At 35.2% G+C, this 25,560-nt stretch overlaps 1 protein-coding gene across 2 annotated transcripts in view; it reads right to left on the bottom strand.

Annotated features, from left to right (window-relative positions):
• Positions 1-1,822: 1,822 nt before the first annotated feature.
• LOC129230140 (uncharacterized) overlaps positions 1,823-25,560 on the bottom strand; it is a 38,427-nt gene continuing 14,689 nt past the window's right edge. For both annotated transcript variants that reach the window (XM_054864553.1, XM_054864547.1), the window contains exons 4-7: positions 21,842-21,988; positions 12,092-12,221; positions 4,708-4,827; positions 1,823-2,023 (exon numbers count right to left, since the gene is read on the bottom strand). In XM_054864553.1, the coding sequence (XP_054720528.1) occupies positions 1,840-2,023; positions 4,708-4,827; positions 12,092-12,221; positions 21,842-21,988 (581 nt within the window). In that variant the 3' untranslated portion in view covers positions 1,823-1,839. The remainder of the gene's footprint in view (positions 2,024-4,707; positions 4,828-12,091; positions 12,222-21,841; positions 21,989-25,560) is intronic.

The following is a 25,560-nucleotide window of genomic DNA, read 5'->3' as shown; positions in this document are numbered from 1 at the left end:
ATGTAGTGAAACTATTAATCCAAATGATATAATACAGGGTATTCGAACAGTCCTTGACACATTTTTAAAAATTTATAGAAAAGCAACAAATTGTCTTATAAATATGCACCAAGCGTCATGTGAGGTATTTAATAATTTTATTAAACAGAAAGCAATATCTTTCATTACTAGAGTTCAATGTGTACACCGTATGTTGCTCGCACTATATCTAAACGGTACTCAAGTTTATCTCATGTCCACAAACGGTGCACACATTCAACTTCAGTCATGAAAGGTTTGGTTTCTGTTTAATGAAAGGACTAAACAGCTCACATAACGTTTGTTTTTATTAACACGCTTTTATTAGCTTCACCTGTATGTATGTATGTATGTATCTTGTAATGGAATCTTGCAGCTCATTGGATTCTTTTGAAATTTGGCCCGCGACATCAGACCCGATGACAATGCGATATTCTATAATCAAATTAATTAATTAACTCTTTTAATTGTGAGTTTCCTCCAATTTTAATCAATATTTTGGCATAAATCAAACAATGTGAAAAAGGAAAAATTTTTAAAAATATATTAAAAAATGCTTGCAAAAATTATTTAAAAATATCTATAAAAACCTTTAACTTTTCTGCACCAGATAAAATTTGTTCCTATGTTCCAAGGTAATTAGAACATGAACTATAATTGTTTTGATCTAATTTCACGCCAAAATTTAGGTGAGCCTTCAATTAGAAATTCATTGCTGATCAGATCATTGTTGAACAAAACTTTTATTCAAAAGCATCTCAAATTTTCAAAGTAATATAAATATGATTTCCACAAACATACATCGATGACTCACAATAGCTTTCCATCGGGGTGCCCTTGTCTTAATTTTAAGATATTGCCTCGCACTCGTTTTATAAATAATTTCAATTCAACTTTTACGAAAAAAAGTAATTGCAGTTTTGCCTGATAATTTTTCAACATAAGACTAAAAAACAGAAAAATAAAATAATAGTTTAAAAAACTAAAAAAACACCCTTTCGTAGCAAAATGAACTAAAAAGTGAAAAATAATCTTTGGATGATAGTAGTTGACCATTGACCAATCACTTAATTTTAATGTAATACAAAAAAGCGTGGGGTGCTTCTTATCAGTTGTCTTGAATTTCTGCCATTTGTTGTCCAAGCAAAAATGTAAATAGACAGCAAGCACCCCACGCTTTTTGTATTACATTAAAATTAAGTGATTGGCCAACTACCATCATCCAAAGACTATATTTCACTTTTAAGTTCATTTTGCTACGAAAGCGTGTTTTTTTAGTTTTTTAAACTATTATTTTATTTATTTCTTACTGTGACAAAACAGTCGTCAATGTAAATTACATATAATTACATTTTTTCTTCTTCTTCTTCTTTTTTTTTTTTTTTTTGTTACGATGTCATAAAAAAAATCTTGAACCTGTGAAGTGTTATGGCGTAAAACCACACATTCATAAGCCAATTTGTTGCTGTTTTAGGAATTTTTGAAATATGTCAAGGAATTAAAATGTGCCAATGTATGACTTTTCGGACACCCTGTATAATAATAAAGTATGCTTTGGTGCATAAAAATTACTGTATATAACAAATAGTAATTTTTTTTAACCCATTAAATGTACTGCAACACCAGGATAGCATTTACGAAATCGGATCATTACGATAGTTGAAGGGAAGGAGGAGCAGAACACTTTTTGTGCAATAAAAAGGAAGTGTAAAAAAGTTCGGGAACCACTGAGTGCAAGTTATGGCTTTTCAATAAATATTCTAAGACACGGATCACAAATGACTTACAAATAAATATACATCTTTATTAGTCAACAATATTTTACAGTAACTTTTCTATGACTGGGTGGGAAAGGTAAACATTCATTTCATGAATATTGAGTATGTGCGTACTGAAATACTGAATCAATTGTGGAATAGAATCAAACGACTGCGTTTGCTGTTTTATCACATATTTTCCGTTTGGCAATTGTACTATCTTCACATGCATCACTCCTCTGGAACTCCTGTGGGAATAATTGCATTTAGTCAACTCTAAAATATGTACTGTCATCAATAATATGTACATTCATTGCGGCAAAAATTTGGGAGGAAATACAAAGGCTGGTACTGTCTGACCACTGATTGCATGGAAAGACAAACATCCTTTTTACAGTCGGAAATGGACGAATCTATTATTTTTTACCGAAGTCAGCTTTTGCAGAAGCGGAGTCTCATTCAAATGAGCGGAATACGGGCATCAAATTTTTACTTTCCCCCCTTATTCACATTGATTCGTCTTATCTGGACGTTTGAAAATTCCATGCAACCCGTGGTTGGACAGTAACGCCGTAAATTCTCAGATGCAGTTACGTATATTTTTCAAGTGAAAAATAAAACTGAAATTCAAGATGCAGTGTTTTTATTTTCTCTGGGATGAAAACAACCTTCGAATTGATTTAAAATTTTACCAAGTGCAAGTTTACTTACACGTACAAGTATAAATTAAACATAAAAAAAGTTTTAAAAGAATTTTGTTAGCTTTATTCAGGATATTTTATCCATCCTGTTATGTAACTTATAGGCTGTAGAACGCAAGGCTCCCACTTCATGGGATCGAATTTCGAATTGGGTATACCTACATGTTAGTGATCAATATTATCTTTCGATCATATTCTATAACATTTTAAGAAATAAGTTCATGGGCCGTGGGCAGCCAAGTGGAAAAGATACTGAACTCAGAAACGAAAGTCTCTGCAGGGCCGTCTTTTCGGATGGTCAGGGCTCAATCCCCCCCCCCCCTTACGCCCCCCCGGCTTTGAGGAATTTGTGTATTTACTTACATGTTGGCACGGTTTTTTTGTTCTTTGATTTTATATGCATTTACCTTTTCTCCTTCCCTCCACCTTCGGGAAAATTTTTAAATGACGGGCCTGGGGCTCTGGTTGTGGAGTTCGAAGCAGAAAAATACCTATCGAGTACATGCGCAGTACGTACTCGTACAATCTGTGCGTTCGAAGTCCTGGGCTACCTTGGGTCCAGTAGACTCTACTTCCCCTTCAGTACTATTCCGAACTTGTGGAGGTCTCAGTGACCCACTTGCAATGGTTTGCCACCGCATTTAAACCCGATAAAAACAATTAAAATTCGTGAGTGCAGGGGGTCACTGGGACTTTATCCACAGATTGAGACAGACGCTGATAATTGATTATCACTTACTTACTTACTGCCAGGACTTAGTTTCTAACAGAAGAGCCCCAGCCTTATAGTCGCGTTGCCATTTGGCAACATACCCGTTAGTCCTCGAAAATACAAAAAGAGCAAATTGAAACTTTGCAGTTGCTGATGACCAAGAAAATACTCACTGAAGATGTTACTAAACCAATTTTAAACTTGTAAATGTACCCATCTGATGGAAAACAGAAATAGATTTCTTTTTTTTTTTTTTTTTTTGGCATTCGCAAATGTAAAACTTTTTTTTTTTTTTTTTTTTTTTCAGTTCGCTTAAAAACTGCTACTTCTTTTATTTCTATGACGAGTAAAGCTTTACTAACTCAAATAGTAAGGCAATTTTACAATATTTTGGGACATTTGATGGTACTTTTTTTTTTTTTTTTTTAAGTTAAAGCCCAATGTTGCCAAGAAGTTGTTTAACCACAAACCTTATCTAATTCAAACTCTGATATTTAAAAGTATTCTCATGATTTGAACAGGAGTTTAAAGCCAAAGAACATATTCTTATTGCTGTTGTTGTCTTGTGCGAGCAGAGCTGGCAATTTGGGAAGTGTTGCTTCACTTTTCCAGCTGAACCGTCATTTGGTAGGAAGTCTGGCTTCCACAATACAAACATGCCATGAGGACCCGTTTATAGGGTAGGCAATCATTCACATAAAGAAAGTACAAGGACAGGAGAGAGAAAGTACATCCATGCCCTAGCAGGGATTCGAATTCAGAACTTCCCCATCCGCAGTCAGACTTCTCCGACCACTACGACCTACCACTAGACAAGGCGTTCAACAAAGAACATATTTAAAGTGTTTTTAAAATATCAGGCATTTAAGGGTTAATGACACATACATTTAATATTTTTCGGAGATATTGTGAAATAATAAGAATAAAATAAAACCTTATTCAAATTTATTAACAGTTCCATTTGCCGCAAAATTAAAAAGTGAATTTGATTTTGCCCTTCCCTGAGGATGTTTGTGATGGTTGTGTGGAGGTCCTGGGTTAATAATCTTTTTTTTCCTTACTAAAATCTTACGAAGAATTTCGCTTTGGTTAAGGCCCCGATATATACGAGCCGACGCATCAGCAAGTTCAGCTATTTTGGATCGGAGAGCGTGTTTGAGTGGTTGTCTTTTCAAGTTATTGCGTTTTGTGAATTCTCACTGCGAGCAATTATTAGCGGCACGTGAATTGTTTATTAAATAAAGTATTGTTTTTGGCTAATTTGGCAAAACCCGAAACTTTGCTCTGGTAACCCTAGCTCCGCAACAATGAAAAATCCGATCCAAAATGGCTAAACTTAAGTTGATGCCTCGGGCTTTGGTTTACCTTCTGACGCACAGTAGCCTCAAACGAAGTCAAAATGCTTCAAATAGTTCACGAGTTTTGTTAGCATTGTGGCTGCGCTAGGATGAATGACCGTTATTAATCTAAGTACTACGTACAACGAACCATACGTACAGCTAATCACCTTGATACTTACTTGAGCGATAGTAGATACTGTCTTTTTAATTTCTCACTGCAGCGGACAAGAAAACTGCCTTTCGTCATCAATCGAAGAAGATTCTCAGCGTCAGCGCGGCTGATGGAACCATGATACCATCTACAAAACGTAAAGTAAATATGTTTATACTCGGCATGGGAATTTCATGAAAATTGAAAATATATTGTGAAATCAATAATTTCAAAAGTTTTGAAGGGTGCCCCCCCCCCCCTGAACGCAGCATTCTGAGCATTTTTTTTTTTTTTTTCAATGCTTTATTAATTGGAAAGAGTATTTATAATAGTAAAAAATCTAAGTACTTTCTACGGACTTAAGTTTTATTTTGAAATTGCTAGTTTAAAACTTAATGACTTTTAAAAGAAAATATGAATTGCAGTCAAAAAGTAAAGTACTTCAAAAATATGTTTATGAATGATTTGGTGTAAAAATTTCGTTAAAACTATCAATCAATAAAAATCTGTTAGCTCTTAAGCGTTTTATAAATCGTGGTTCTGCAGCATAATTGCAAGTTGATACACTGCAGCTTATAAAAAGATAAAATATTTTATTAATTTTGTAATTGAGAACCTGTTTTTGTTATAAAGATGTAAGTCAACACTGTTCGTAAGTTGATTTACGCCCTTTCAGCAAAAACTGATTAAATTTGTCATTGGCGGAAAGTGGTCGACTTCACTCGACGTTAAATCCCGGTTATCACAAATTTGCCATTTCAACTGCGCTTGCGCTCGGACTTAGCTGATTTCCAAAATATTGCTAAAATTAATTAAACATTTAAAATTTGTTAATAAATATGAGATAGCAACAGAAAAAAATTAGAAATCACAAAGCTTTCTCTGATTTAGTTTTTAGGTCTCGTTAAAGATTGAGTTTTGAGTCTTAATTATTAATGGATTTGGAGTCTGATTTTTCTATCAAAGGCCTTTTTCAGGGCCAAATTTTCAACCTCAGAAGAGCGTATTAGAATTGCAGCATCACTTCTAATACAAAGTCGAACCATCAACCTAAATAGAATGTATAATACTGCTGTTTACGCTAACATAAAATACCCGCAAAAGACAGACATCTGTACTCATATTCCAATCATTTTTGAAGTACACAACGTGTTTTACGTTTACGTTAAGTAAATATTTTCAAACCAATAAATATTGAAGTGTCATTTTTCCCTTTACATTATAAAGATTATCAGGTATTCATATCCGTAGTTTCATATAATATATCACGAAATCGCTGTGAAAATATTCTAATCGCATTCATTAATTTGTTGGGACTCTACCTAAATATAAGCAAGCAACACAAAATCTTAAAACAGAAAGCCCAAAAAGCCAAGTTCGCGCGTAAGCGCAGTTGAAATGGCAAATTTGTGAAAACCGGGATTTAACGTATACTGTCGACTTCTGCACACTTTGTGGTTGCTCACTTTGTTGCAGTGAAGCAGTATGTGCTGCTGTTTATATTAGAAATATAAAAATTTCTAAAAATGAAATGTTTATAATGTTTAAAGATAAGGTGCCCCCTTCTCCCTTGGATTAATGCTATATGGAAAAGTGGTCAAATTCTTCGCACTGAACTTCACAGAGCTGTAGTAATAATTTAAATATCACCCCGATCTGACTAATTTTTTCAACATCCGAAACATTATATCCAAAATATGCTTCACAAAGCATCTGATTAGTAACATTTTTTTTAAATAAATTTAGAAGGTTACAACTAAAAACTTGCATCACACAGAATTACCCTACCCAATCGGGTAATTCTATGCACCTCATCCTTGGAAGAAAATATATGAGACTGAAATGTAATTGCAATTATTAACTATGTGGAAAATCGCCCGATAAGGTATGACGGGTGAAAATTGCTTCTACATTTGAACGAAGCAATTGCCTGTTTGGTGATATTTTGATAGTGGAAATTTTAACCCTACCAAAAGTGGATTCACCCTTAAGTCCAGTAGATAGCGTTTATTATTGATTACTTTTTCGTTTCTTCATTCCCCTGAAATGAGTCTTACCATTAAAACAGTCAAGTTACCGGTTCCAGTTCAGCCTTGTTAAGTAAAGCATTTCTTTGCCTATCAAACATTACCAAAACATATTATCAAATTATCATGCCGTGGCGCAAGTTTCATTTTTGATGGCGTCAGGAGCGTTACTCGATCAGTGAAATCGCTATTATACATATGAGGATATAAATGCCGGAATTTACGTTTACTCTCTACTTTTAAAAACACAAAATACGTCTTTTAATTTATTGCAATTCATTAGTCTAGTTTATACTGAGTGATTCTATTTACTTCATTTGAGGTGAAGGCCTTCAGAGGACCAAAACGTTCAAATCTAGTAGATTGAGTTTATGATTTGTGCTTGGTGCCAGGTAGAAGAGCTAACAGGGTTATTCCTCTTACTAAGCATTTGTTAATTTTTACGGAAGTGTGGTTAGAGTGATTGTTCAAGATCAGTGGAATAGGATCATCTTTCTTTCACTAAGAATCTTACGACTATAATATATGCGAAAGTTTGTCTGAATGGATGTATGGATGTATGGATGTATAGATGTATGGATGTTTGTTACTCTTTCACGCAAAAACTACTGAATGGATTTTGATGAAACTTTACAATAATATAGCTTATGCATCAGAATAACACATAGAGTAGTTTTCGTCCCATTATGGGGGGCAAAACCCCCTTAGGGGGGCAATAAAACACAATTTTCGTATAAATTCTCTAATATGGGGGTGAAAAAATATTTGTACATATTAACATTATATGTCCATCGAAAGCTCTGATTTTTCTGCTGAAGATGACACCTGTTCGAAATTTCTAAGTAGAATAAAAAACGAGTTATGAGCTTTTTAGTTCCATGTTCGAAGGCTTTCCTTAACTCAATACAATATTTAGTGTATCATCTCAACTCCCTGTCGATAACGACTATTGTTGTATTGTTGACTATCTTTGCTTTTCGTGACTGTTCAAGGCTTTTCTCAAGTCAAATCTTGAAGTAAGATTTTTGCACAAGATTGGCAAATAATACATGGATTTGGCTGATTTTTTTCCATTTTAATGCAACTTTGAGGCAATTAATGTTTTTTTTTATTTATTTGTATTGACTGGGTCGATCAGCTGGAATCTAGCCAAACTTTTTTGTGGAATCATTTCAATAGCTAAGGCATTTGGCATTTTTTTCAACTGTCGCTGTTTTTGAAGCTTAAGACTACGCAATACTGTTTCTCGGTTTTCACCATGTAACCAAATATCGCCATTTCTTTGACATTTCTTTTTTTTAAATTGTTAACACGTAAAATAATTCGCCAACTAATTCGCAAATTCATAAACAGCACAAAAACTTCCATTACTTTGTCTTTGCACACACTTTCAAACAATTGCCAAATTTTTACTGTTTATTGGAAACATTTCGGGTAGCATCATTGTTGACCCTATTTTGGGACGATTTTTACAGTAAGAAGTTACACATTATACAATAATTTAGATTGCCGGTGTAGCGCTGGCGATTATGTATTTGATGGAGATCGGGATTATAAGGGAACTGTTTCACATTATTTAAGAATAGTTGACCTCACTCGAATTGGATTTTTTGGGAATTACCCAAACTGACTTCCTTACAACTCCTGAACGTTTTCGTGATTTATTTTTGTGATTTTTGGGTTTCTTCTCAGTTTTGCCAACATTTCATTTACTCCCTTTCCCCATAATTTTCAGTTTTAATCATACCTTTTGATGCATTTAAGGTGGCAGGCAATTTGAAATGTTGGCGAAACTAGAGACAAACAATGTTTTAGTAACTATTTGACCTCTGCCTGTAATGACCATTAACTTGAATCAGTTGAAAAAAAAACTACATCAACGTAAGCGAAGCCGCGGGCAAAAGCTAGTAGTTGCCATAATGTTGAAGCCAATCATAAATCAAACCTCATTTTACCATCCAATCTTGGTTAGAACAGCTATAAACTGCTACGATTTTATCTCTATGCTGAAGAGATGTTCTCAAGCTCAGACACAAGAACTTAGGAGAAACGAGTGATTGTGGAAACAAATTGTCATTTATTTAAATAAATGTCATTAACGGTTTTTGAAAATGTATGCAGTACATTAATTACCGATTCAATTATAAAACTCTTAATTAAAATATCAGTGTTACTAAAAAGTTAAATGTTTTGTGAATGGGGTTGTTTCCTTCAGCCAAAAGTAGTACTTTTAGTCACTAAAATTGATAGAATAAGCAAAAAAAAAATAATAATAATAATAATAATAACATGAACCCAGAAAATTCTTTCATTTTCCCAACAGTTACTTTTTAATTAATTTTTCAAAATGTCTTTTAAACAAGGCGTGGTCTAGATGACGTCAAAAATTATGCTTTTTGGTGTATCTTTGTACCACGTTTCCACGTTATGATAATCAAGAAGCGAATTAAAATTGCGCTCTACGCTTGCTCTCAACCATATCGTTGCCAATACACGTGAGTAAAGATGCGAATTAAATATTTTGCTCTGTGAATAGCATTTCATCATTCGTGATGTCATCGGCAAGAAATGTAAACAATGAAAGATCACCGATTTAAGTAATTTTTTAAAAATATTAAATTTAAATTATTTAAAAAATGGTTAGATCTAATGTTTTTAAGCATATTCTTTCAGAAAAAAATACTTTTAAAATATTGGAAACGACCCCATTATTTCTGCGCAGAATTACTCCACAAGGACTACGCAGAATTATCTGCAAGAAATTTTTCTATGCTGCTATTTGGTTGAAAATGCGTTTGGTTCGAGAATATTTGCTATGAAAATGCAAAACCGTCAATACCTAATTGCAACATTTAAAAAACCTTTTAAAATCCAAATTCTTAATGTATCTTATTATATAAATTTTCGAGGTTATGATTGCTCAAAAGTTATTTTATTTAGGTGGAATTATCAATTTCAGCGGAAAAGAATTTATACTCTTTCATAAACCACGAAAGCACGAATAAGGATGGTACTTTTGGTTTTTCGGTATATCACCGCTCTTGCCCAACTGATCAAAACAAAGCGTTTAGTGACAGGGCGTCTAGTGCACTTGTAGCTGGTTCATTAAATTTTCGTTCGTATTTTTTTTTTTTAACCCTAGAAATGCTATATGCCACAACAAAGTATCAAGCTTTAGCAGTAACTTTAATATGTATGGGATTAAGGAGGCTGGGGGAGGGACAGTGTCAATTCTGGCTGAAGATGGTGTAGGTATTTTTTCAATCCCCAAGAGATAATGTTTTTTTCTTCTAATTTTCATCGAATGTCTTAGCATGTATTATTCTCCAACCCCCCCCCCCCCCCCCCGTTCACTTTCTTGACTTCTCAATTCACTAAATGGCGTGTTAATAACTTTATTTTGGGGTTATCCCTTTAATTTTTTTTTAGTTATGTCTAAATTTATCATTTTTTATAAAAATTTTTGTGAAAGAAATGGAGGTTGTATAAATTTAATGCTCAACTTGGATCAAAGTCTTATTTTTGAAAAATCTTATTATAATAGGTACGTTTTCTAGCAGCAATTGCATTAAACTATAGAATATATCGTTTTGAAGAAACGATAGTTTTTTGGGAAGGTGCTCCAATCAGGTGTCATGTAGTCTACGATTTGTTTCAAGTTAAGAAAATGCCACTGGATGTTAGGGATAGCTTCCATCCATCATAGAAACCCTAATTATTTTTATTTAATCTTCATCAACTTGTTCTAAGAATGGGTAAGCTATTAACTAGTAAGTTATATAGATATTCAGTTTATCAAAATTTGCTATAAATTTACTCACAAACTGTTTAATTTTATGAACGTACAAACTTGGAAGATAAAAAGTCTTGGTAAATATAATGTGCTGGCATTGCCCCAAATAAAACGTAAAAAATCCCTCTTCCAAATCGGCACATGCATGGTTGTACCACAATGAGGTCGACAGGAATCTATAGTCGTAGTGGGTTGCAGAGGGGAAGGTCCAACACGGGGCGTCAGCCCAGCTTGGAGTTTACCTCTTAATGTGTGGATGAATAGGAGGAACTAGACTACTCTGGCTTGGTTAACCTCTGGCCATTTGAGGACTCTCATATTCTTAGGTGGCATTAAAACTTTCCCAGCTTATACCAAGTGTGGTAACAACGGAGCCACACAGTAGCGTACATAGACTTAGATGCATCCCCACCCTTCGCAAGACTTGTAAGTGCTTCCCCCCCCCCTTTCCGCAAATAAAAAGATTTATAAGTGCGCCCTATCTTAGATTTATCGCAAAAAATTAAAAGCTATACAATAAGAAACCGAAAGAATACGATGAAGAGTATTCTATGAAATTAATAATCATCAAGTTTTTGAATTGTAACATAGTGTTATTGTTACAAATTCTGTAAATAGTAATTATTTTTGTGATTAATTTGTCGTAATCTAGCTAAATTCGGCGTTTACTAAATTATCTCTCATCTAAAATTATTGTAGCAACGTAACCTGTCAATAGTTTCCTGTAATGAATATACAGCTCCTATACATTCGGCTGAAGTATACGGATCCCTCATTTCTGAATGATAAAATTTGTGAATGACAGAAATAAAATAACGGTCTACGATTTTCGGGAATCTTTTAGAATAGTGTTTAAACTGTTCGATGTGTATAAATAGCGGCCCGCATGATAAAAAGTTCAGTTTCTAGTTAGTTTTTGCTTGTGAATCGTTGCAGCGGAGAGCATTTATAGCTCTGTTTTGTGAAGCTTTTTGAGCTGTATTTTTGCGTATTTGGAAGTGAATATGTGTGTAACCGTTGAGTTAACGGTGTTGAGTGATATTTACTTAGTTGCTGATGATTAATTTAGCAGTTGTTGACGATCTTTCCTGTACATAGTGTAAATAAATATCCTGTGTGTTTCTCAAGAACTGTATCGTCCTTTCAAGAAAGTTGAAGTCACACCGGGTCCGTTACATTATTTTTCCAGAGCGACCACCCTCATACCTTTTGCGCACCCCCCTCCCCGCCCCCCAGTGCCGCGAGAGTTACGGGCGTGCTGTGTACTCTACTCTGAGTTACAGCACAACATCTTAGTTGTGTTAGTTTAAGCAGAGAGGACATGCTTTGAAAATATAAATGTGTTTTGGAGGTCATGAAGACGAATTAACACATGGATCTGATCTGATTCAGAACTGAACTGAAGGGTTAGTACGAAGAAGAAGAAAATAAATGATATTACTCTTTTATGAAGTACAGATATTGCAACTATCTATTGAAATATTCTATCAATTAAACTGATTATTACACCTAAAATCTTAACGGGATATATTTCACCACGATTCAAATGTAAATAGAAAAAAAAAATCTTTCGAATCCATTCAGACTCTTACCCTTGCTTCAGCAGGTGAGCCGTTGGTTCCAAATTGTCGTCATCTTGCTGGCCATTTATTTCTAGACGTAAGTGACGTCTTGGACGTTTGGGAGCTCTACTGAAATCGAGCCACAGGTTGTTCCTGGTAGCTAGAAGACACCACAGATTAACATTACAACTAGAAATGATGATCGTATATATAGGACGGAGACGGAGAGACATGAACATAGGAATTACCGTATACGCTGGCATAAAAGTGTTGAATTTTAGTACAAGAAATGAAGTTACTAGTATAATAGTTGAGGACAGAGCCGATCCTAGGGTGTCGGCCGCCCGTGTGCAAAGCCCTAATGTGCAGTCCCTCAAGAGTAATTTGCATATTTTGACTAATCTTAAATGTTTATATAAATCTTTCTTTAAATTTAAATGCCAAGTTCGAATTTAAAAAGGGGGGGGGGACAGAAGAATAATATTATAAAAAGGAAGAAATTTTTTATAGCAAGAAACTCCTTAGCTACAATTAATATCTTTGAAGAAAGTAATAGATAGCAAAATTTACTAGTCGTAAAAACGCATTTTATAGTCTTTCTTCGGTGACATCAGAGAAGGGACGGAGGAAGGGGAGGTGTCAGAGGTTCAGGGGAGGAGGATTGCTCCAAGAAAATTATCGAAATTGGCGTATGAAAAATATTTTTAGTTAATCTTTAGTTGTGTTTGGTTGCCAGAACAAAAGAGTCAAGTATGTTCAAGGTGCATGGAGAAATTTTCGAAATTGACGTCAAATATCGCAATTTTAGGAACTTTTTCGAGACTTTAGGTGAAAGTAATGTTGCAGTTCTTTCCTAAAGTTCTTTCAAAATTGAAATCAATTTGAAGCTATTTTTTAAGACCGTAGCTTAGCAAGGATCGGGGTTCTTCCCGAAAAATCTCCGAAACTGAAATTTTAAATCCGCAATTTTGGGTTACCTTTGTTGACGTTGCAAGAGGGAGGGAGATTCAATCGTCTCCCATCGAAAGATTTCGAAATATAAGTTTAAAACGCAAATTTAGGCCATCTTTGGTGACGGTAGGGGATCTGGCGGCTATCCTCCGAAAATTTCTCGGAACTATTTTTTCAAAACCCGTTTTTGGATAGATTTGAAAACAATAGGGGAAACGTGAAAATATTCTGAACCAAAATATTTTTCGGAACTGAAATCCATCATAGGCTATTTTTAAGAAGGAAGGATTTGGGGGCTCTTAAGCGGATATTTCTAAAATCGCAATTTTATATTATCTTTGGTGACGTTAACAAAACTGGGAAACTTCTACGGATCTTTCGGATATTTTTCAACATTAATATCTGAAAAATATAACTATAGACTTTTGTCCACCTCACCTCGACGATTGATGGATATGCTCTAGCGCCGTAAAAAGTTACATAAACCTGGCAGTTCTCCTCCGGAATTCTGTAGAAATATAAGTCCCAAAAACGTATTTTAAACATTGTTTGATAACGATGGGACTAAGAGCGGGTGGGGGTTCAATGTGCCTTCACGAACTATGTTTTTGAAACTGAAGTCAATTTCAGGCTAGTTTAGGCAGGAAGCTATATGGCGCCACGGAACCGTCTAAAAACGAAATTTTTAGGTATAGTGCTTGCGTTGGAGAAAAGGGGGATTCGGGGTCTTTCCCCAAAAGTTCCTGAAACTGTTGTTTGAAAAACGCAATTTTAGTTTGTTTTTCAATACGTTAAGTGAGAGGGGATGGAATTAGAGGCTTCTCTAAAGACGCTAATTGAGACTGTCTTTGGTAGTAATGTTTGCAAATGGATTTCGGGGTCCTCCACTGCAAACATTTCGAAAAATGTCAAAGCAATTTTATGACGTTTGATGATAGGAAGAGCTGTCGTCTGAAAACACGTTTTGGATTTTAGAGCCAACATTTTTAGGCTATGTTTGATTAAGTCAAGGTGGAAGAGGTGAATCAGAGACTTAATTGGGTCCTTAAGATCGATGGTTCAACCAGTGAAATTTTCCGAAAATAAAGTCCTAGAAACGCAATTTTAAACGTTCTTTAGTTTCGTCAAGGAGGTCATGGCATCCTTTTGGATCTTCGTTTTGGAGTTACATTTAAATTTGCTTCCCGGGGCAAGGGTCCTGTCCTCCTACGTAATTTGAAAACGGGCTGTTCATTCAAGATTTTAATCAGAAAAATTGTCGTAAAGGGGGAAAAGTACAACATTTTAGCTCGTCATTCATATATGTTACTCTCAAGGGAGTCGTAATTTTCCACTTTCTCTCCACGCATCCACGATTGTTAAAAGCAGAGTTTGTTACATAGTTTGTTGTTTGAAATGCTTGCGAGAGTATCTAATCAGTATAGCTTTTTTATAATAAATAAAATATGTCTTCATTGTTTAGGTCTATAAAAGCTTTGGGGGTAAACATTAGTGGCCGCCCTCGGTGCTCCTTTTAGACGGCACCATTTCATACATCAGAAGGGGGCCTTTCCCCTCCCCTGTATCCATGCCTGATTACCGGTTCTGTCACAAAATTTGCAACCAAATGAAGCATATGTGTTAAGAGTAGATATTAATGGACAATAAACCAACACAATGTTCTCTAACATTCTATTTTTCTTAAACTATGTATGCTATGCTGTCGGGAAATCGACATACTTTGACAATTGAACATTTAAAAATCAGCATATTTATTCTACTTATTATAAGTTATCTTGTGAGAAATTCTTGAGGAATTTTGCTTGATTATAATAATGATATGATGCGGCCTGCGGCCGCCCCTTGCTTTGGCCGCCCTTGTACGGCGCACACTCTGCACACCTGCTAGGATCGGCCCTGGTTGAGAATCGACGTGTACGCGGGGAAAATTTTCCGCAGATTTTCGCCGAAGAATTTTTCAAAAAGGCACCTGAAAACGAGAACATTTTCCGCTTTAAGTCACACTCTTTTAAATAAACGCTAAAAAAGTGAATACTCACACATTCTGTTATAATTTTCCATGGATTTCGTTCCATTGAGTGTGAAATGAGACTAAAAAATTACAGTAAAAGGTCGACTTTGCGAAAAGTTCGGGAACTGCCAACTGCCATATTCAAGAATTTCCCCAATAATTGGCTACGTGAAAATTAACACTCGTTTTTTTAAAATTATTATTTATATTTTATTTTTTTAAGAAGTTAATGTGACTACATCGCAAAACTTTTTTGATATCAATTCAAAATAAGAGCAACAAGTAACAAAAATCGTAACCGCGAGAACGAGCCCTTTAAAAAATCCCAATCGCAGAAATGAACACCTTTTGTATACAAAAAATCGCGCTTTATCCATCAGAAGCATGTTCATTACATTTTATTTTCCTTTTATTTAAAACGTTTATCTTCAAAAAATCGCTGCAGAAAGCTCACAATATTTTTCAGAAAATATCTTGTGTGCGGGTTTTCCATTTTCTCTATTCTAAGTAGAGGGGGTCATAAGTCGACCCCTCTACTTTATCTATCCACTTACTACGCGAGATCGACCAAAACGCGAGAAATATATACGACAGGTGCACAGCTTAAAAAGTCATGTATTACGTTCTTTAATATTTTTACATTTGTCTCAATCTCTTGTTTCTCTCGTTGCAAAATCGTTACATAAAATGATTGAGTAGTATGTAATAGCGTTTTTGGGGTAGTGCATTAATTCAAAGCATTTTTTAGACATAATTAAAATTTTATTTTATGTTAAAATGTTAATGCCATTTGCAAAAACAAAGATAGTCTTTCCGATAAGAATGTTTAACGATGACATTCATTAAACTGTATCAATGAAATTCCAAAACTCTTGAAAGCGTTTGAATTTAATATATGGTGGTTTTGTGGAGGTGACTTTGCCTCCTATAAATTCAATCATTTTGGGGTAACTTTAAATGTCTCCATTATTACGAGTAATTAATACTGATGTAGTTATAAAAAAATGATCCTGCAGTAAACTAGAGCAGCATTTGAGACCAAGAGTTCTGCATTCATGCTGGATGAATAATCACAAGAGATTCCAATTGCAACTTCAAGATCAGGACAGAAAAAGTTCTGCGTGATCAGGTGCTGATCCAGGATTTGGCTCAGGAGGGGGCAATTTTTTCTCCAATTTTGACACCCCTCTCCGCCTAGCACCCTTCCACCCGCTCCACCAAAATATGATAAATTCATAAAGAGGAAAAACCACATTTTTGCTATCCACATTGTCTTTTCTTTTGAACATTCAGCTATTTTTCCGTGTGGTAAAAAAAAAAAACTATATTAAGTAAAAATATATTGTTATTGGAAACGAAAAACAATTTGAATAAATTAATGTAGAACATAACGTGATTTTATAGTGGAGTTCCCAGAACGGGCAACACCTAGAACGTTAATTTGTGGTGAAACCCTCCCCCCAGCAGAAAAAAAAAATGTAGAACATCGTATTGTGATTCATTATTGCAATAAAAGTAATTGATGTGTATAACACTTTCAGTGTAAGAATTGTTTAAAAAATTGCTTTAATAACAAAATTCAAAATCAGAAAGGGCAAGCGCGGATGCAAGGGAGAAGCGATGGGCGTAATCCTTGAGAGACTCTCCGCCGGCCATCTTTCGAAATTGTAATTCAAAAAATGCAACTTGAGACGATCTTCGATGATGTTAGTTAGGGGAAGCAGGATGAGGACTTTCCAAAAATGTTTCGGAATTGTAGTCCTAAAAACGCGATTGTATTCCATCTTTTTTGACGTAAGGGGAAAATAGAGGGTTCAAAACTCTTTCCAGAAAATTTAAGTTCCGAGAAGAGCAGTGGCGCAACCTGAAAATAGTTTTTCTTTTTATTCCGGGGGGGGGGGGGGCGGAGCCTTTAAAAATTTTTCCCTCAGACATACACTGGTGTCCAAAAGTTAAGCATAATTGTTATTTATGTGAGTAATGTGAGAAATATACATCGAAATAGGGGGAAACGTGATATGCGAGTGCAACACGGTTACAAAATAAGTAAACTACTCAAAAAAAAGCGGTAATATTTACTTTTATCATCCCAAAAAATAGTTTTAATGAAAATTAGGCATATGAGGAGTTTACTCTTTGCACAAAAATTTTTCTTTAAAAGATGATGCTGCAGTTCAATAGTGTGTATGGCCACCGCTGACTGCCAGGCACGCTGCACAACGATTACTCATACTTTCTATGAGGTGGTGGATGAGTTGTGGGCTTAAAAAGTTCCAAGCATGCTGGAGAGCTCTTTTTAGCTCCGGAGCGGAGCTTGGCGGGTTCGAACGGGCTGCAAGTTGTCTCCCAAGCATATCCCAGACATGTTCGATAGGGTTCAGATCAGGGGAGTTCGCAGGCCACGTCATTCGCTGGATATTTTCTGATTCGCGGAAGTCATCGACCACATCTGTTCGGTGACATGGCGCGTTATTGTCCATGAATATGAACTCAGGACCAACAGCACCTCGAAACAAGCGAACATAAGGCTCAAGAACCTCGTCTCTGTATCTTTGACCAGTGACTGAGCCTGTTTCAAAAATATGGAGGTCGGTGCGGCCATCCAACATAATGCCCGCCCATACCATTACTCCTGCTGACGCAGTGATGTCTTTCTCTTATGCTTTGCGGTTGGAAACGAGTCCCCTTTTCTCTCCAGATTGTTACCTGACGAGAATCACTCTGTAGAGTAAAGCGGGACTCATCACTGAACATCACATTAGCCCACTGTCCCGGACTCCAATGCCGATGTTGCAAGCTTCAGTTTAAACGAGCGCGTTTATGCGCTGATGTGACAGGAATGCAAACTGCTGGTCTTCTGGAATACAGACCGACATGATTGAGTCTCTTGTGAACAGTTTGCCTCGAAATTGTTACTCCTGTGACGGCACTGAGCGCCGAACCCAGTTCTCTGGCACAGCTGTCCCTATGACGTCGTGCAGAAATTGCCAGAAAACGATCTTGACTTGCGATTGTGACTCTTGGTCGACCTGGCACTGGTCGGAGAGTAACATCTCCCGTATTTGAAAACCTCTGCCAGTCTCGAGATTACACACTGACGCACATTAAGAATACGAGACACTTCAGTTTGTGATCGTCCAGATTCTAGCATTCCAACGATTCTTCCTTTCGCAAACAGGTCCAATTGGCGTCTTTGTGCCATTATTAGTTCTGTTTCACCAGATTCAATGTTTCTTGGTACAGCAATTGCATGAAACGCGCTTGAACTCTCTAAAGCGTGCTAGCTGTTTTATCCACATTCCGAAACGCGCACCTAATTCGCGCATGACACCATCGACTATACTATTTTGCATAAACATATTGTGTCTTCTTCAACCAATGAATCGCCATAAGTTATATAATTTTACGAAAATTTAGATTTTTCTCGCATTTTATGAATTATGCTTAACTTTTGGACACCAGTGTATATATGAAGAAATACACACACATAGACACATACAAAAACTAACAGGAACGTTTTGAGGTTAAAACTGTTAGACGATCTTTGGTAATGTTAAGGGAAACAAAGGTTCTGCTCCCCCCCCCCGTAGAAATTTTTTAAAATTTATGTCTTGAAAAGGTGATTATAGACTGCGTTTGTTGACGATAAAGAAAAAAATGAAGCTTAGGAAATGTCCCCAATCAATTTTTTGAATCGATTTACCACCCGCACCCAATGCTTCAAAATTAAAGCTCCAGAAATTAAATTTTAGACAATCTGAAGACATAAGGAAAGGGGAGTTCCGGATGGGAGGAGGATTCTCCTCTGGAAGTTTTTCGAAATTGAAGTACTTAAAACAAAGTTTTTAGACGTTCTTCAATGGTGTTAGAGGGAGAAATTCAGAGGTTCTTCCCCTTAAAACTAACAAAATTGTAGTTTTAAAAACACAATTTTCGTCATTGTTTATTGATATTCAAGGAGACGGATTTCGAGATCCCCTGCCCAGGAATTTTTCGAAATTGAAGATTCAAAATCGCTACTTAGACGATCTTCCGTGTTGTTAGATGGCGGAGTGTTCGGGGGCTCTTTTCTCTTAAATAATCTACAAAATTCAAGACCAGGAAACAAAATTTGCGACTATCTGTAATGATTTTAGATGGGGGGCTTCGCCCACAGTATTCTTATTTTCATAAAGGAGGCGGAACAAATTAGCTGACCAAGAATCTACAACTGTTCAAGAATTTTAATTTAAATATTTCTTTTTAAAATAATGAAGGTTTTTTTCTTAACATTTCTTTTTTCTTTTCCTTGTTAAAATAACGTTGCTTTCTCCAAGACATGTTCATTTTTTCTCTTCAGTAAGAAAGAATACTTCTGGGAAAAAAATCAACTCAGCATGTAATTTTGAAGGAAAGAATGGGCTTTAGTGTTTTTTTTTTTTTTTTTTTTTAAGTTCCATGAACAATTTTAGACGATCTTCGATGACGCTTCGCAAAGAGATGTTAGGAGAAAGGAGACTCTCTCTTGGAAATCTTGTCAAAATTGATAATCTAAATACATAATTGCAGCATCTCTTTGATGACGTTAGGTCTTAGGGGAAGGGTTTGGATCTGAAAATTTCTCCCTGAAATTTTTCAACCTTAGGGAGACGCAGACACGCCCCACTTCACATTGGTTAAAAAACGGTGAATGAAACAAAACATTTTTTAAATGTCTTTCTTTTGTACCTAGTTCCAAAATTTTCTTTCAATTTAGAGAGAAACTCATAAGTTACAGATATTGTGCCCCCTAGGGGTCACGGGGGCGTCCCACAGATTGAGAATCGGTAAATGAATCAAATTTTCCGAATGACTTTCTTTCTTTTGCACGCAATTCAAAAACTTTCCCAGTAAATTCAGAGGGAAAACTTACGAGTTGCGGATATTGCGCTCTCTAGAGGAGTGCGAAAGCGGCCCACTTCCCACAGGTTGAGAACCGGTGAATGAGACAAATAAATTTTCCAAGTGTCTTTCTTTCTTTTGTACCTAATTCCAAAACTTCCCCCTAAATTTGAAAGGAAAACTAATTAGTTGCGGATATTGCACTCCACTCCCCACAGATTGAGAACTGGTGAATGAACCAAATAAATTTTCCAAATGTCTTTTTTTCTTTTGAACCTAATTCCAAAACTTTCCCCCTAAATTTAGAGAGAAAACTCAAAGGTTACAGATATTGCGCCCCCTTGAGGTGCACGGAAGCGCCCTACTCCATACAGGTTGAGAACTGGTGAATGAGACAAAGTTTCCAAATATCTTTATTTCTTTCTTTTTGATGTTTAATTATTCAGTTACAACTGTGAATAATGTTCTGAGTTTTTCAGGCTCCCCTGATTTGTCCAGGGAGGGGCAGTTGCCTCCATTGCCCCCTTCCCCTTTGGATCCACGCCTGTGCGTGATCGACATTACTAACTATATAAGGAAGATAACTATACATTCTGCCCAACACTTATGGACATAAGAAGCATTTTTCAACAATTATTTTGGACAAATTACTTTAATTTGGGTTCATCTCTTTTGTGTTCCAATTTTTCTACGTCGTTTACTTCGGTTACTTTTTAGTTGGTTAGTCCTACTATATTCCTTTAAAATTTTGCGTACCATAGATTATAAAAGGTTCATTTGTATTGAGTTGGATAGTTTTTTTCTAACTTTAAGAAATGATACACTATGTAACTTCGTTTTTTTCCTATTGATCACCTTGACGATTCATTTTGAGCAGTAAAAGACTTTTAAAAGAGCGTGAAATTATCCGAGCGCCAAACTCCATACTTGTGACAAACTATAGGGTAACAGGCATGCAAATATTTTCGCTACTTTTTAAAATTTACATTGAATGAATAGATTATTCTAATTTTTTGACCCATATAAAAAATCTATCAGTTTTTTTAATGTGTTAATGATCCATAAATTAATAAAATAATATCTGAAAAGTTGTTTAAATTGATTTACCCATTCATGAATAATGAGTTTTAGTCTTTTTAATTTGCATGCGTTCATTTTTCCCGACTCAGGGACAAGTGTCTCACAGTGAAGCGAAATCGATTGAAAAACATCAATGTTTTAAAACATTGATCTACAAAATTAAAAAAAAAAAAAAAAAACAATGGTGTCTATAAATTGACCCAAAAACATTGAACTTTCGGAAACATCGACATCACTTTCATACCCCTTATACCATATACAAAAAAAAAATTAATGCCTGACAAAAAAAAGAAAAAAGAAAAAAAACTGAATCCCTATAGTTCTCAAATGCAGACCTCATTTTCACATGTTTATTGCGAACTTATTCTTATTAAATTGTATTCATGGTTTGAGGTTCAGTATTTTCAATATATTCGTCGGGTACGTATTCTTTTGTATTGCTTAAATTAATATTTATATATATATATATATATATATATATATATATATATATATATATATATATATATATATATATAATTTATTATTGACTTTGCTTAGACATTTCTGAAATAATAGCTATAATTCAGCGAATTGACGCAATGCGAAAAGAATTCACAGATCCTCTAAGAAACATTCGTTAGAGATTATCATGTCTGTATGTATGTAAGTCTGTAGTGGTGTAGTATACTCGAAAATATATGAGATACCTGTATATTGATAAAAAAAATCGATGTTTTTAAACATCGATGTTTTTTGGTTGATGTATCAAACACATCGCTGTTTTAATTTCTTGCATCGATGTTTTGCTATCGATGTCACACCTCTACTTTTGACTGAAAGAAACAACCCATTGACGCGTCTATTAAAATGGAATTGCATATTCTAAAATAACCTACCAGCAGAACATTCAAAATTGCTGCGTTTCATATCTTCCCTGGAGATTCTGCTGGCCGGTTGAAAAGTACTCGTTGTTGTAGGGAAGTCTATGCCGTTCTCGTTTTCACGAGATAGTTTATTGTTCTCAAGGACAACTACTTCTGGACCTAAGTGAAAAGAAGAAATTTTAGCACATAGGGGTCAAAGGTACGTGACGCTGGTACTTGTAAGAATTTTATGCCTGAAAATGAAACAGCAAAATTTATAACAAAATAATGATTTAAAAAGAATCTTACTCGTATTTAAAACAACTGCTTCGATGAATATTGTTTGAATTATTTATGCAAATTAACTCTGCTCTTGAATATTTCTATGTAACTGTAACCGCTCTTGCTGCGATACAGTCTTTTCCATTCAAATGAGGAAGTTTTGAACCATGATTAGGGATGTAGGCTAAAATTTTAATGTTAAAAAATAACGAATCTTGAATTTAAAGACTTGTGATTTAACTTTATTGAAATTTGAATTCTGAACTATTGAAAGAAATTTATCAAATATGATCGATCATTTTCATCAATTTTGAAGTTTTATTAGATTTTCAAAAATTTAATAATGAACATTTTACCCAACTGGTGTTCTTGTTCGTGGGATTCAATATATCGAACATCTTAATTTCTTAATTCAGAGTTGCCTTTTCTTTTTTTTTTTTTTTTTGTTTGATAGGTTTGTTGGATATTTGATGAAACTAATGCTCGCATCGATGATGCGAGCATCCGTGATATGGGGAGAACGGGGGTCATATTTGGATTTATGGGATTATTTTACATAAGAATCAGCAAGCATGGCGTCAGAAGCCATTTGAGATTTATTCATTTATTTTATTATTATTAATTTATTTTATTATTTATTTATTTGCTGTGCAGTGCTATCAGTTCACTCCACATCATAGCTCTAACGCTTTGTAGATTTATCTTTTCTGCATCTGCATGGCAAATTTTAAGCCCGAAAGTTTTGTGAACTCCTTTATTTTTTCTTCTCGCTCTTTTTTAGGAATTGTTTTTCTTCTTTTCTTTTTCTTGGCAAATGAGTGTAAATAGGTGATCATAGTTGGGACAAAACTAACCTAGCAGTATTGTGAATGGTACGCAGATCTTTATCGCAGCATTACGTTGTTGTCAAGTTAAGTTTGCCCCAACTTAGAATATTCCAAACCGTATCTGTGAATGTAAAACGTTATTCTGCGCTGTAACACTGAAGATGTTTTTTTTTTTTTTTTCACCCTTTTCCCCTTGGATGTCTATGTATCACTACAGAACTTTTCTATAAGCTTGTCGATTTTTAGCGGTGACTAGCGGATACTCCTTGTTAAAAATACGTTAAGCTGATTCTGCCAGATTTAATGACGCAAGAGTTTTGATAGGTTACGCTGCACCTTAATACATTAGCTGAAAGTTTAGAAAGAGTAAAGACTGAACTAAGTAGGGTTTGAGTTGGAATGAAAGTTCGATCGCAAAGACGCACTACAACAAACTCAAAATCCTAGAAAATGGGTTTCGTTCTGGATAGCAACCGGCTAGGATCACAGACGGAGATCGTTCTCCTTTAGGTGCGGGAAGAACATTCTTTTTCTGTATTCTTTTCCCACAGGCACCAAACTGTGGTAATTAGCAATTTCATTGAAAATTTATCGCTATATAATGTTAAAAAAAATAACGTCAAATAAATTGGGAAGTTCTATCTGTGGCGGCCCTGCGTCCAGGAGATCCCATAACATCTACAGCCATGAAATTTTGTGTAAAACTAGGGGGTTCCGCCCCTGCTGTTGGGTTCGCGAAGATTTAAAGTGCCTAATAAGAAGAATCGGATTAAAACACACGTAACGATTAGAACAAAATAAAAATCTTGGTCCCTTTCCCGTAGAAAATAACGTTTCAATAATGAGCTCATCCAAGCCGAAGACAAAAAGAACTTGATAAGAATACGCATTAAAAAATTATTTTTTAAAGAACGCTTCAAACACTTCAACACACTTCAACACACACAAAACAACAGCACCCTTCTCAGGGTCCAATTTTGCTCTTTTGCTGCGGACTTGAATTGAGTTGAGCTTAGGACTTTCGCTTCCATCAATTTTAGAAATCCTCCTATCTGATGTTCTAACTAATTGAGAAAATTGGAACACGCTCAATCTAAAGTCCTAGATCGCAGCTTAAGTAGCGACACGTCCGCCATCTTGGGGCTAAACGATGCTTTCTTCTATGTCTGCTACGGTGAAGTAGCGCGTGTTTTGCTCCTTGAATGTGTTGTTTCTTAATTGTGAATTAACATGGAGTTAATAAGAAACGACAATTAAGAGGCAAAACACGCCACTTCACCATAGCAGACATAGAAGAAAGCATCGTTTAGCCCCAAGAAAGGCGGACGTGTCGCTACTTAAGCTGCTATTTAGGGCTTTAGCTCAATCTGATGCAGATAAAAAAGCTTTTTCGAATGACTTAGGATGTTAATGGGCGTGAGAAAATTTTCATCTCTTCGATAAGCAATTCATGTAAAATTTAGCTTAAAAAATAATTACAAGAAAACTAATTCGAAATTTAAAAAATAAAACGCCAGGTGAAAGCCCCTGGGTCTTGAAAAACATTTTGCACAAAATTTCAGGACTGAAGGTGCTATGGAGTCTCCTGGACCCAGGCCAATCACAGACATAATTTCACAATTTCTTGGATGTTATTTTGTTTCCATATATAGAGATTACTTCGAGCTTCGGGTTTTGCACCTGTTTTTTTTTTATTATTATTAGTATTATTATTTTAAATTTCGAATTAGTTTCTTTGTAATTAATTTTTTAAGCCAAAATTTCACTTTAATTGCCTATCAAAGGGATGAAAGGTTTCCCACATCCTTTAACATTCTATGTCATTTGAAAGAAATGTTATTTCTGCATCAAATAAAGCTTATTCCAAGTTTCGCAATTAATCAGAACATATATATAACGTTCGGATTTTTGCGAAAAGTCTTACCAGGAAACATCACGATCAAGGAAATTCAAAAAAATTCCAAATTGGTGGCATTCGAAAGAGCATTGGAAAACATATTTATGGCACTGAAACTACGTGCCCTCGTGACCACGTTATCGAAATATGATGTCTTAAAAATTGCCGAAATTTTTAGTAAAGTCGCCAAATTTAGCGAGTTTTGTTCAGAAATGGAAGGTACGGCGCGAATTCAACATCTGCATCTGACAAGACATTTCACTTCCATATTTGGTCACCACCAAAGCGCGTGAGAAATATCGCATTAATTCTTTTGACTACCATGGCGCGGGGTGTCGTGGCACAGATTGCGGCATTGAAATTTTTAGGGGCTTGTGTTCCGGGATATTAACGTGCAACTGTATAGGGGAAAACGCCACAGCCCGAAATATTTGTTTTATTTTATTGTAAAAAACAATGCAATTTTTTGTTATTCTTAAGACTGTCTGTTAAAAAACTGATGTTTAAAACTTTTATGCTTCTGCGGGTGAAATATTTCCACTGAAAGAGTTTATTCGATGATGAAGCTGTTTCGAAAAAAATATGATAACCGTAGAGAAACGGTAAACACACTTTAAAGTCTTTTTTTTTTTTTTTTTGAAAAGTCGTAAATCTGAAGTCTTCAACAGTATCTAAATACGAAGAAAACGACATTTTTAAAGATTTCAAACCATGTTCTCAAATTAAAGAAAAAAACGATTTCTGTC

This window comes from Uloborus diversus, chromosome 1 (assembly GCF_026930045.1).
Source record: "Uloborus diversus isolate 005 chromosome 1, Udiv.v.3.1, whole genome shotgun sequence".
Taxonomy (NCBI): domain Eukaryota; kingdom Metazoa; phylum Arthropoda; class Arachnida; order Araneae; family Uloboridae; genus Uloborus; species Uloborus diversus.
The sequence above is the reverse complement of the archived record's forward strand: the minus strand, read 5'-3'. Positions and strand labels throughout refer to the sequence as shown.